Below are 13,833 nucleotides of genomic sequence, written 5' to 3' on the forward strand. Positions count from 1 at the left end.
TGACTCATGGAACAATGTTGTATTTTATACATACTTTTGCTCTCTTGGAGACAATTGTAGCAATCAATATACAGAGGTCATTTTGCAGGCATTGCTGAAATGAATTAAAGTTGAACACAAATAAGAATGGATAGGGTATTTTTATCAATGTTGTGAGTTTGGGGGGCTCATTTTATATTATATTTATATTTTTTATATATAGAATAAACTTTATTTGTACTGCAAGCCTCACAGTTTCCTACATATTACATAAAGAGCAAATGCATATGCTAATATCATAAAATTTGTGATCATTTCTGTATTAAAGGCATTGAGTTTACAGTGAGTTGTTTCCAGAAGTTGGTTATTATGAATTTGGCTGCAATGAAGGTATATAGGAGTGCAAATGTTCTTTATATGCACTCCTATATTCATGTGTGTATATATATATATATATATATATATAGGTATTGGGGTTGATGTCAAGAAGTGGAGCTGCTGATTCATATAGTAGACTGATCCCTTGTTTTTTAAAGAATGTCTGCTGTATTGTTTGTCCAAAATTGCTGGACCAGAAATGTTTCTACTAAAAGTGAATTTTTACCTCACATCTACAACATTATTGGTTGTTTTAGTTTTTTTGTGATATATTACAGTTTCACTGGTCTGAGATGACATACCATTGTTGTTTTTTATTTGTGTTTTCCTTACCATAAGTGTTATATATGTATATATGTATATATACTTTTTGGCCATATGTATGTCTCCATTGAGAATTACTGCCCATAGCCCTCTATCCCATTTTCTTGTGTCATTGTTTGTTTTGTTCTTGTAAAATTTAACCAGAGCATTTTATATTGTGATATTAATCATCTGTCTGATAACTAGTTGGAAAATATTTTCTCTATGTTGGTTGTCTTCTAATTCTTGTCGTTTTTTGTTTTGTGGTGCAGAAGCTTCTTAGTTTGATGGTCACATTTGTTTATCTTTGATTCTGTTTACTTGACCAGTGGTATTAAAACATTGAAAATAGCATATGTTTCCATACCAAAATGTTCCACCTACGTTTTCCTCAGTGTAATTGAAGTAGAAGGTTTGATATCAAGGTCTTTAATCTGCTTTGATTTGACATTGTACATCGTGTGATCAAAGTTGTTCCAAAAACATTTGCTTAAAAGAGTATTTTTTGCTCCACTCTATGTCCCCAACCCTTCTTTTTATAAACCTTAAATGTCCCTTACACCTGAGGATCTGTCTCTGGACATTCAATTCTGCAACATTGACCTGAGTGTCTCTCCTTTGTTTTGATGACTATAGCTTTATCACACAGTTTGAAGTTGGGAAAGTAAAGTCGGCTATCTTCTTTTAACCTAAGATTTCTTTTTTTTTTATTAAGGGGACTCATTATTTCATGTGAATTTCAGACACGTTTAATCTATAAACATAGATTTAAGAACTGCACTGTAACACTGTCATCCGTTTGTTCATCAATTTGCTGGAGCAGGCATCAGTAACGTCTCCATTGTGAGATTTGTTGTGACTGTTTTCGACATATCCAACATATCCTATATGCTCTAGGTAGCTTGCCAGGCCCTGTTGTGCGGGTGGGATACCCTTGGTAGCTTGCCAGGCTCTCTGAGAGAGACAAAGGAATCAAATCGAGGTCAGCCGCGTGCTTTTGCTCCAGTCCAAACATAGATTATAAATTAAAAAATATTTTTAAATGTCTTAAAAGTGTTATGGGTATTTTTATTAGAACTACATTGTATCTGCAGTGCTGTGGGAAGATAGCCATTTTGACAAATATTGATACTTCCTATCCATGAAGAGGGGATGTTTACATTTCCTTGTGTCTTTTTCTTTTATTTTATAATAACATAGTTTTATTCTATGTAAGTCTTTAACCTCTTTTGTGAAGTTAACTCCCAGGTACTAGATTTTCTGAGGAACAACTGCTGAATGGGATTAGTTTTTTAAATTCTCTTGGAATTGCTTATTATTTGCATGTAAAAAAGGACAGAGTTTGTCCATCAATTTTGTAGTCTGCTACTGAGTGGTATAAATATACTTTTTCTAGGTATGACTTTGTAGTCTTTAGCATTTTCAAAGTGTAGTTTCATGTCTCTTCAAACACTTAGTTTTACATATTTTCTACTCTGAATGCCTTTACTATCTCTTCCTTGCCTAATTGCTATTGCTTGGACTTATGGAACTACATTAAATAGTAGTGATGAGAGTGGACATCCTTGTCTTGTGACTGACTCTACAGGGAAGGTTTTCAATTTTTCAGCATCGTGCACAATATTTGCTGTGAACTTGCGGTAATTGGCTTTAACTATATTGAAAATTCTTTCACATTCTACTTAATTTTGTTCAAATAATGCATGGGTTTACATCTTTTTGAATGTTTTCTCTGCATCTATTGATATTACTAGATGACTATCTTTTTCTTATATTGATGTGGTTTATTATGTTGATTGATTTGAATATATTAAACCATGAATCTTATTTGATCATGGTGAATGATCCTTCTGATATACTTTGCATTTCGTTGGCTAATATTTTGTAGAGAATCTTTGCATGTATGTTCAAGAGGGATATAGCTTTCCCTTCTTTGATATCTCTCTCTGCTTTTGATGCCAGGCTTTTGTTTACCTCATTGAAACTGGGAGAATTCCTGCTTCTACAACTTCCTGAAAGAGCCTGGAAAGAATTGGGAGTAAGTCTTTTTTTAATGGATTGTACTGAAATTCAAGTAGGAACACTGCAAATTTGATTGCAAGTAACATCGGAACCAACTAAACTCAACAAACAAAAATAACATAGAAGATTGAACTAGCACCAAACAGCTTAGTAAATCTTTAGTTAACAACTCCATGATAAGACATAATAGTTTTCACATAATTGTTTTTTTTAAAATTGATTTTTATATTGGAGCTTGGTTAATTAATTAATTTTAATTCTAGATTTGTTTGGGCAGTTGTTTTATTACTATTTAAAAATAAATGAATGAATTTAGATAAATTAAGGTACGGAAAAACTTGTTAGCGAATTTATCTAGGACAGGAATTTTTTGTTGAGCCAGGAACAGGTTAATTGCTCTTTCAGTTTCATCAATAATAATTGATGACAAGGCCTTCCACTGAGTTTTCATGTTCTGGAATCTCTTTTTTTCTGTCACTTCTGTTTATAGTTTCAAATGTCTTTTTTCATGCTTTGTTAATCTTTCACCACTGTTTCTATGAGCTCATTAAAGATCCTCAACATATTCTAGGTATAATCCTTATCCAAGAGGTTCTGCTTCTGATTGAGTTGTCCAGACTACCATCTTCATTCCAAACGTGTGGTGGTATTTCTATGTTGCGTACTCATTGTGTCTTTTGCAGTCTAGATTTGAGTCTTTCAAATTCATCACCTGTGTTCTCTTTCCAGGGCACTCTCTAGGGTAGCCAGAGAATTAATAAACTCAATTATCCTAGACAGCTACTTTCCTGTTAGAACTATTCCAACATGTCCAGTTATCACTCAGCAGTTGTTTAGAATTTTGTCCAAGGATTTCAGGAAGACTTTCAGTGTCATTTGCCATGTCACTACTTCAGCTGTAGATTAGGGGTCTAGGATTTCTTACTACCATGGTTAACTTGATTCATTTTTTTGTGGAAATAGAAGATTAAGTGTAATATCATGCTAAAGGTATAGTTAGGTTGGTATGGGTGGAGGCCACCAAACCACTGTAGAGAAAATTCAGTGAAAATATCCGATTGGTCCTCTTGGAATATGCAGGAGTAAAGAAGTAGTCTGTAACTAAAGAAGGGACCTCAAGGTTCTGTGGGTTCTCTGGATTCCAGCAAGCCAATGGATTTTTTACAGCTCTTTTTAAAGCAGCTTTGAAGCCGAAAGAGGGATCCCTGGCCTGCTGTATAAGCCAGTGTATGGCTTCTGCTCGATTGTGAGTTCTGACCTGTTTTTAATGTGCATTGTATATTTATATAACTCAAAATTTTTAATGGAAATTCCCTCGTATAAGGCCAGACTAATTTATCTTAAAGGTCCTATCACTTCAGACTTATACAGAAATTGTTGTGAAGAGCTGTGATTTTAAAGTGCCACTGACATATTTTCCCCTTTGTGGATAAAACAAACTTCTGATCAGGGACATCTCACATCTGTATGCCTATTATTCCAACTTGATGCTCAACATGATAAGTAAATTGATTTCCTGGTACCTCAGAAATAAGATAAGGCTCCAAAGTCTCCTTTAACAACGTTTTCTAGGAAACCATGACTAAGTGATCTATTTTGGCATCTGAAATAAAATAGGTTCTGAATTCTGTCACATTTGGATTTGTTCCTCTAGAGAGGCTCTATATTTAGCACTGTTTCATGTCGTAAAAAGTGAATTTTCTCAGATCTTACACTATTTTTTTTTTTCGGAACATTCTTTTTTTTTTTTTTTTTTTTTTAAATAAAGAAGGACAGAATTGAAAGAACCACATGGAAAAACAAATTTGTGAGTGCTATGATAATAAACTTACCTGATGTAACCTTGTCATTTTTGTTTCAGGTTAAGATGGTCTGTGTGGCAGCTCTGAGTGTTTTCTGGAAAATCATGAAAAATCAAAGTTTTGTCACTGAGTTTGTTCTCCTGGGGATTTCACAGAATCCAGATGTTCAGAAAATTGCATTTGTCATATTTCTTTTAGTCTACATTGCAACTATCTGTGGCAACCTGCTGATTGTGTCAGCCATCATCAGCAGTCCAGCGCTCCTGGGCTCCCCCATGTACTTCTTCCTGGTTTTTCTATCATTCCTGGATGCATGTCTCATCTCAGTGAATGCCCCTAAAATGATCATAGACTGTCTCTTTGAGAAGAAAACCATCTCCTATGGTGGTTGCATGATGCAGATATTTACTGGACACTTATTTTCTGGAGCAGAGGTGATTGTCCTCACAGCCATGGCCTATGACAGGTATGTGGCCATCTGCAAACCCTTGCACTACACTTCTATCATGAACTCAAGGCTCTGTGGCATTCTGATTGGAGTAGCCTGGGCAGGGGGTTTTCTGCATTCCATTATACAGCTTCTCTTTATTTTACAACTTCCTTTCTGTGGTCCCAATGTCATTGATCATTTTATTTGTGAATTGTACCCATTATTGGATCTTGCCTGCACTGACACTTATGCCTTTGGCCTTATGATAGCGGCCAACAGTGGATTCATTTGCATCCTAATCTTCTTCATGTTGCTTGTGTCCTATAGTGTCATCTTGTTCTCCCTGAGAAACCACAGCGCTGAAGGACAGAGGAAAGCCCTCTCCACTTGTGGGTCTCATATTGCTGTTGTGGTTTTGTTCTTTATTCCATGTATATTTGAGTATGCGCGGCCTCCAGTTTCTTTCTCCTTTGACAAAATTGTGGAGATATTCTACACTATCCTAACTCCTTTACTCAATCCTTTGATTTATGCTTTCAGAAATAAGGAGGTGAAAAATGCCATTAGCAAACTGTGCAGCCGGTTAATGATTGTTTCTGTTGAAAACTAAAGTCTACATATTTGAAAAAAAAATTGAATGTAACTTGTTACATCAGAGTTAACTCTGAGCACAAAGTGAGGAGTAAACCCTCAGAACTCTCATGTATGTTTCTGCCCCTCCTCCCAAATAACACAAAATGTCAAAGAAAATAATAAGTTAAATTATTCCCCAATGTTACCGACTAATTTTAAGCCATTTAAAATGTTTTGAAATGCCAATTGCAATTTTTACTACAATTAGAAAGAAACATTATACTTCTGAGTCAGCTAAAACTTCTTGTCAGAAATTTTTGAACTTTGTGGCGCGTAAAAAAAATGTGCTTTAAACTTGAAACAGCGGGACACCTGGGCAGTCTTGGGCCGGGGCTGGAGCTTGGGCTCCGGCCTATATTCGACACGGGTGGCCATGCCTTTGCACATCCACGTGGATGTGAAACGAGTAGGAACCTTGAGCCAGCTTTATGACTTGGGGTTCCAGCGAGTGCTTGCAACCATGTATGCAGACTGTGAACTAAGCTTTTGCTCCATGCTGCTCCAGGACGGGAAATGATTCAATCTCCAACTTAAATCTCCCTGGACTTAATTACTATAATACAGAAATTTTAAACCGCTACTGCGGCTACTGCGGCCGCGTGACTTTTTATCTTCATTTTCATCAGTGGAAAACTTATTATCAAATATTTCCTTGTCAATAGAGGTGTATTCTTGGGGGATAAATTCCAACAAAAATAGTGAGTCTGTGTTGAAACTCCAACAACAATAGTGAGTTTTGTGTTGAAATATGGAATGTAATCAAGGTAAAGAGAAAAGGAAGTGAAATTATCAGTCACGCGGGGGTGTTTGGGGGGTGAGGGGTGGGATGTATACTGGGTTTTTGTTTGTTTGTTTGTTTTGTTTTTGTTTTTATTGGTGGTTGAATATGGGCACTGGTAAAGGGACATGTGTTTGAACATTGTATAACTGAGACATAAGCCTGAGAACTTTGTAACTTTCCACATGGTGATTCAATATAATAAATAATAATAAAAAAAAACTTCTTGTCAGGCACCACGTTCCCAATTTCTTTGCAGATGCATTGAGTTTTAGTTATGAATTTTCAATATTAACTGTAAATGACAAGCTTTATTGCACTGTGAGTGAGTTTAATTCCTTCATATATATATTTTTATCTATCTTTATACCATTATCTTTAGTGTGTTCAGGGGTATGTTTCTGTCACACAGAAATATTCAGAGCCAGATTGTATCTCCTATTCGATATGATTTTAGACTAAGAATGTAAAAGAATTGATATTTTAAATCAATTACTTCTCTGTGAACTCATTATTACCCAAAGTTCCTTTTTTTGTGTGGTAAGAAAGCTTTGTTGAAATATTCTTGCATAATATTTAGGTCATTTATTATAGGATCTAAGCATGGTGAATTTATAGGGTCTATGGCATGATGAATTTCCTCATCCTGCTTTTTTTTTAATGTGGGAGTATCACTGTATCACTGTGATACCATCGGTCATTGATTTGCCGATCGGGCGTGAGTAACATGTCCATTCATCATAGCTCTGAGATTTTAGCAGCCTCTCTTTACTTATTTTTCCCAGCAGTGCCAAAATGAAGGCTTTTTCAGAGTCAGGGGAATGAGACCCATTATTGTTTCTGTATTTGGCATATTGAATTTACCACGAAGAGCTTGCCAGGCTCTACCTTGTGGGCAAAATGCTCTCAGTAACTTGCCAATTTTTCTGAGAGGCAGAACTAGGCTATGAGATGTCGGAGTACTTCCATTTATTCAGTCACTGATTAAACTGATTGAATTGGGCATGAACTCCACATCAGTTTTTTTTAGTTAGTATACAATTTTATTTTATTATTTTAATTATTATTCGTTTTTGGATCACTATGATATAGTAACAAAGCTTCCCTGTTTGAGTTTCAATCATATAGCGATTGATCACCCAAACCTCCACCAGTGCACATCTTCCACCACCAAGGACTCAAGTATCCCCCCATCCCACCCCTCCATCCGGCCTCTATGGCAGACAATATCCCCTATGCTTTCTTTTGTATTGCTTCTTATGAATAGCATAATTTGTTGTGTTGTCCCAAGTTTGGCCACGTGCTCCTATAATTAATGTTTGTAGAAATCTATGTAAGGAAGCTGCTCGTTCGGAGATGCTTTCTTGTGACTCCAGATCAAGGTCATTAAGGAGCATATACAGTAGCCAAAGACAGTTTGTGGTGGTGACCCGCAGGTCTAATAATCATGCTTTTTCTGTATAATAATTCAGCATTCATGCTGTCAGTAAGGATTGTGGAGGAGGAATTAGTATGAATTCTTTTTATAATCAGCCCTCACATTATTGCTCTCATCTTGTACTTTTTTGATGTGTATTCAGATGCATTTATTCTCAAAATGAAAAAGTAGCTGTGTATTTTATTCTTGGGCTACCCTCACTTAACCTTCTGATTTACAGTCAGGTAAGTGTAGAAAAGGAAAGCACCATCAGAATCATGGTTTTCCAAACACACAGAGTGGATTTTCTTTCCTTTGTTTAACATAGAGAGTTGGTATTATTCATTGAAATAAGGAGAATATTTTGGACATTATCATTGTTTGAGCAACGTATGCATACGTAAACATTTTTACTCTTAACTCCTTATTAAAATAAGGACAATAATAAAACATATATCACTTTTTTAGATGTGTGTTATAATATCAAATTAATGCATTGAGAGTAAAGATAGCTATACTGCAATTAAAATTTTTACTAGACACGGAATACATGGACCCTACTTCATAGTAAACAACATCACTATTGTAGATATTTATCAAAGTGAAATTCAAAGCTATGGAATATAAAACAAATGATATTAAGAAAATTTTGATAAAATGCTAAGCAGGGTTTTAGCATAGAGTTAGAAATCAAAATGGATAGAAAAATTCATGGTCATTTTTCCTGATAAATATTTAAACGCTAAACAATAGGAACTGTCAATCAAATTATATGCACTTTATACAGTGATTAGTATTTCTCTAGATGATTTTTCATTTTTTAAAGGGCTCAAATGGCAACGCTTATGGGTTACTTCATGCTTTGCACTAGGGAATTATTCCTGTGATAGTTAGGGGACCATATTGAACAATAGACTAGGAATTGATTGAAGTAGTGTTAACTGCTTTTATGACAATATCCCTACTCACCGTACTCTCTGGTTCTTTCTAGAAACTTTCTTACTTGAAGACAAAGGCAATAACAACAACCAGAGAAAGTGCAATTGTCTATTTAATAATATTTTGTATTGAATTACATAAAATTTGTATTCTTTTTATTAAATGAACCTTCTTCCATTACTGCTACTAATGAAATTAGACACAGCATTTGTTTCACTAAAGGAAAAGTTTTATCACTGAACAGTTAAGAGATAAAGTTTTTTCTCTACAGATGTCAGAACAATACCAAAAACTCTGACTTTATACTCATGAAATGATACTAATAAAACTGTGAGTTGGGACTTACTCTGAGCATGCCTACTGAGAAAAATTACACAAAGCCAATAGTGCTTAAAAAATGGAAATTGTACTGAATACACAGTTTTTGAAATATCTCGATGTGAAAGTTCTATTAAAGAGACAGTAAGAATGTACTGTTTTGTGTCTTAAAATAACAGTAAAACAGCTGACATTGCTCATGCTTAAAGATGACACTACCTAGAAGGAAACCTTAAAAATGAATGAAAGGTAATTTGGGAAAAGGACAGATAGTAACTGAAATGGGACAGAGACAATTTTCTTATATCTCTAGGAGGCCTGACTTTTCTCTATCACTGCTGCACTATGATGATACCTAGAGTTGCACATTGAGGAACACAGAAGTGAAAAATAGTAGGAAGAAGCAGAAGGGATTTTCAAGAGGTGATATCTGAACTCATAACTAAAAAAAAAAAGCAAAAAATGTACTAAACCCTTCACAGGAAGGACACCATAAGCAGAAGATGAAACCTGGTAGAGAGAGTGGTAACACAGCAATAGACAAAGTGAAAGAAATTTGGTCACTGTTGTAAATGAACAAGGAGTTACACCATGGTACAGGTGAAATATAGAATAAAGGGTCATATTCAAGGAATGCTATTCTTTAAAACCTCAAATTAAAAACTAACACTGACAACAGAAAAGTTCAAATAGGAAAAGAATTAAAACTTGAAAAACTACATGAGGGCATTTGCCAGGCATGAACACGTAGTTGGTTCAGACATTTTATATAAACATTTGCTTATAGTTTCCACTGAACATAGCTATGTTTCCTATGTTTGTAGAACTTATATGCTTATACTATTACTCATCACATATAGTCTTCTTTTTTTCTACATTTTATTGAATCACTGTGAGTTAGTTACAAGCTTTCATGTTTGTTTTGCAATCACGCAATGATCAAACACCCATCCCTCGACCAGTGCACAGTCCCTGCCACAAATATCCCCGGGTTAGCCCCCATTTCCCACCCTCTCCCTGCCTCCATGGTAGACAATATTCTTCATACTCTCTACTTTTGGGCATCATGGCTTGCAACACAGACACTGAGAGGTCATTCTGTTTGGTCCATTATCTATTTTCGGCACACATCTCCCATGGAATACCATGCAGATTTTTTGAGAGATGAAATCATGAAATTTACATATAGTCTTCAAAGATGATTAAATTATTATTTTGCCAGTTTCCTCTATCAGGAAAAAATTAAAAATTAAGAAAGACAGGCCATAGAAAATTGCTTGTTGTGGTGTTCATTATGAGACAGAGTTCCAGAATTAATAGCAGAAGCTCTGCTACTTAGTCTTATTTTTCAACTATCATTTTCATAAATGAGTCCTGTATCAGGGATTTTCTGAGTGCTAACACTTGAGAAATTCCAAGTAAAGAGAAATCACAATTGTACCTAATTTTTTAGATCAGAAGAGCAAAATATTTTTGCTTTTCTCAGAATTATTCCAACTTTCCATCTTCTATTTGGATTTGTAAATGCAAAATATTGTTAAATGAAAATATAAAGTCTTGTTATCTCTCTAGGAAAGCCATTTTCTGATGGTACTAGGTGAAATAAGGTAGACAAGTTTTGATATAGATTTTAATAACACTCTACATTCCATAAGAGTACATGGACCTGATGTCATTTTTCTCAAAATTGATAAAACAAAATTCCTATTTCTAAAGAAATTATGCCTTAAATTTAATGGTGCAGGGTATCAGTGTCAATAACACAGAGCATGGACTAGAGTGATAGTACAGGCAGGAATCAAGGCAAGACTGATCCCTGAGTACAGAACCAGGAATAAACCCTGAGCACTATCAAGTGCAGTGCAAGTATTAAAAACAAACAGGGAATAATAGAAAATACACAATAGATAAGCACATATTTGCATATAGTTAAATATACCAATTGTTATTTTAATAACATGTACTTCTGATATATTTTGTTGCTTTTTTATTGTCACATGCTTCTGCTGACACGAGAACTCAGTGTGGAGAGTTGATAAGTACACAGAAGGCACACATTCCATCCCTTGGTACCCAGTCTTTTCTTCCTGAAGGATATGCAGGGAATGAGATAAATCTCAGCTAGAAAATCAGGAGTAGTTAAAAGTTCTCAGTCTTAGATTGCTGGGAAATTCCCAACTCTGGGCGGAGCTGAGAGGAAATTGTATAGACTCACAGTATCTCAGGGAAACCTCTTTAAATTTTAAGTGGGAAACTGTTAGAAGAAACTGTTGTTTATATATTTTCCAAAGCTTTTGGAGACTTTTGATGACCAGTGGAAAACATCCTCTACCTCATGTGCTTGAGATGCACTTCCACTCTCTCCTACAGGTAGAAATAGGACTTGGAAGCACTCTTCACTGGATTGTCTGTCTCTGAATGGACATTTATCACAGCGATAAGATTATTATCACCATAATTTTTTTATATTACATATTTCATTCTGGTGATCCATATTCGGAATGCATCAATTATCCTTGCCCCAGAGTCTAAGGAGGAGAGGATAGACATAGATGGAAGGGTAAGGGGAGAGCTGAGAGATGAGAAGCAACAGGGGTAGGATCCAAGGGACCCAGGTATATTGGTGATGTCATGGAATTATAGAGCTAAATATACAAACCACAGAAACAATGACATTGAAATCAGGAAACCGAACCTTTCATAATCGCATTTAAAAGGTGCCTGTAAAGGTGGCAGGCCGGGCTGGGGTAGGTGGAGTGGAGAGGAAATCTGGGCACGTGGTGGAGGGAAGTTGACACTTGTGATGGGCTTTGTGACAAAACATCATGTGTCAAAAACCCAATTATGAATATCCTTGTAATTCATGTTGCTATAATAAAATAAAATTTTGTAAAAAAAATTTTTAATGTTTTTTGTTAAGTTTACTATTAGTTCTACTGTTGCCATTCAAGTATGGCACATTTCAAAATGGATTTTAAAAAAGTATTAAATCACCATGAGTTACAGTTCAAATCTTTCATGATTGAGTTTCAGTCATATTATGATTGAACAGCCATCCCTCAACCAGTGTACGTTTTCTACCACCAATGTTACTAGTATCCCTCCTGAAATCCCCTCCCCATCCTACCTCCTACTTCTGTGGCAGGTACCTTCCTTCTAATTCTCTCTCTACTTGGTGGAATTACAGTTTTCAATGCAGATATTGAAAAGCTGTCATGTTTTTTTATCTACTTTCAGCACACATCTCCCATCCTGAGAGATCTCTCCAATTTAGTAGTCCGTTCTCAAACCCAACTGCCTCTTCCCTAAGTACATGTTGCTGGCTTCAAAACCACAAAGCAATTCTCTCGGTTCTTGTTTTTACTGTCCTAAGGTGTTAGTGTCATATTTTGCTATTTTATATTCAACAAATGACTGCAGTCATCCTATGTCTGTCTCTCTCTTTCTAACTCATTTCACTTAGCATGATAATCTCCATGTCCATCCACTTATAGGCAAATTTCATGTCTTCATCTTTTCTAACTGTCGCACTGTTAGCACTGTCATCCCATTGTTCATCTATTTGCTCCAGCGGGTACCAGTAAAGTCTCCATTGTGAGACTTGTTGCTGATTTTTTTGGCATATCAAACACGCCACTGGTAGCTTGCCAGGCCCTCCAATAGAGATGGAGGAATCTAACCTGGGTCGGCTACGTACAAGGCAAATGTCATACCCCACCATGCTCTCGCTTCAGTCTTTTGTAACAGCTGCATAATATTCCACTGTGTAGATGTACCAAAGTTTCTTTAGCAAGTCGTCTGTTCTACGGCACTTGGGTTGTTTTCAAATTCTGGCTATTGTCGAAAGTGCTGTAATAAACATACATCAAAATGTAATTTTACATGCCATTCAATTTACATGGGTGTGAGTAAAGTTTCCAAGTATATCTGTTTTTTTTTAATTGTCAGCAGAAGTTTATTCACAAAATATATTTGTGCCTAACATTGTTCCAAATATTGGTAAACTAGAACATTGACTCTGTCTGTGATCAAATTGAACAATTTTAACAATCCAATTCCTATCTTTCTGCTTTTATTTTCTGGCCACACCAGGTATCACTCAGGAGTTACTCCTAATTCAGTGCTCAGGGGTGACTTCTGTCACTGCTTCAGGACCATATTCAGTGCCAGATATAGAACCTGGGCCTCTAGCTCCAAAATTGCATCTAATTGTAAAATAAATTTATTAAAGCACCATAATTTACAAAGTTATTCATAGTTGAGTTTTGACATACAATGTTCAAGCATGGATACAATTACCTGTGTTTTACAAAAATAGTTTTATGTTTTTAGATGAAGTAAATATTGTAATTACATTGCACTTTTCTTATTTTTGTTTTGTTTTTATCTTTTATATCATTGCGTTTTCCTTTTTATTTAATGTATAGTTTTATTTTCTTTTTAATTTTAAGCACAGTTGTTTACAAAATTATTTATAGTTGAGTTTTAGGAATAAAATATTGCAGCTCCAATACTACCACCAGTTTTAACTTTCCTCCCTCAATTTTCCCAAGTTCCCTCTCATATCACCCCCACCCATCTAGCCTGCCTTTCCAACAGGCACCTTTCTAAGTTTCATTGTTATAGTTTGGGTCTCTTGACTTCAGTGCTCTGGACATTTGATATTTGGCTGTATCATTCCTCAACATAAACTTTCAACTTAATCCTCTGACCTGGGCTCCATTGCTCCTCTAAATGGATCTAATTCATTTGATGATTCTAAATAAATGGTTGAATTAGATCCATGATACATGAAGTACTGGAAAACTAGTGTTATTTTTTAAGTAGATAAGCA

At 35.4% G+C, this 13,833-nt stretch overlaps 1 protein-coding gene across 1 annotated transcript; it reads left to right on the forward strand.

Moving 5' to 3' along the window:
- The first annotated feature begins 4,588 nt into the window (after positions 1-4,588).
- Positions 4,589-5,524, forward strand: LOC129405993 (olfactory receptor 4C15-like). Its single transcript, XM_055143721.1, has one exon. It carries the CDS (start codon positions 4,589-4,591, stop codon positions 5,522-5,524), a length of 936 nt encoding a protein of 311 aa, XP_054999696.1.
- Positions 5,525-13,833: the final 8,309 nt, after the last annotated feature.

The sequence above is a fragment of the Sorex araneus genome, chromosome 6 (assembly GCF_027595985.1).
Source record: "Sorex araneus isolate mSorAra2 chromosome 6, mSorAra2.pri, whole genome shotgun sequence".
Taxonomy (NCBI): domain Eukaryota; kingdom Metazoa; phylum Chordata; class Mammalia; order Eulipotyphla; family Soricidae; genus Sorex; species Sorex araneus.

What these genes read in the sequence shown, in the direction of transcription:
- LOC129405993 (XM_055143721.1), top strand. Translation starts at nt 4,589, where the DNA reads ATGAAAAATCAAAGTTTTGTCACTGAGTTTGTTCTCCTGGGGATTTCA.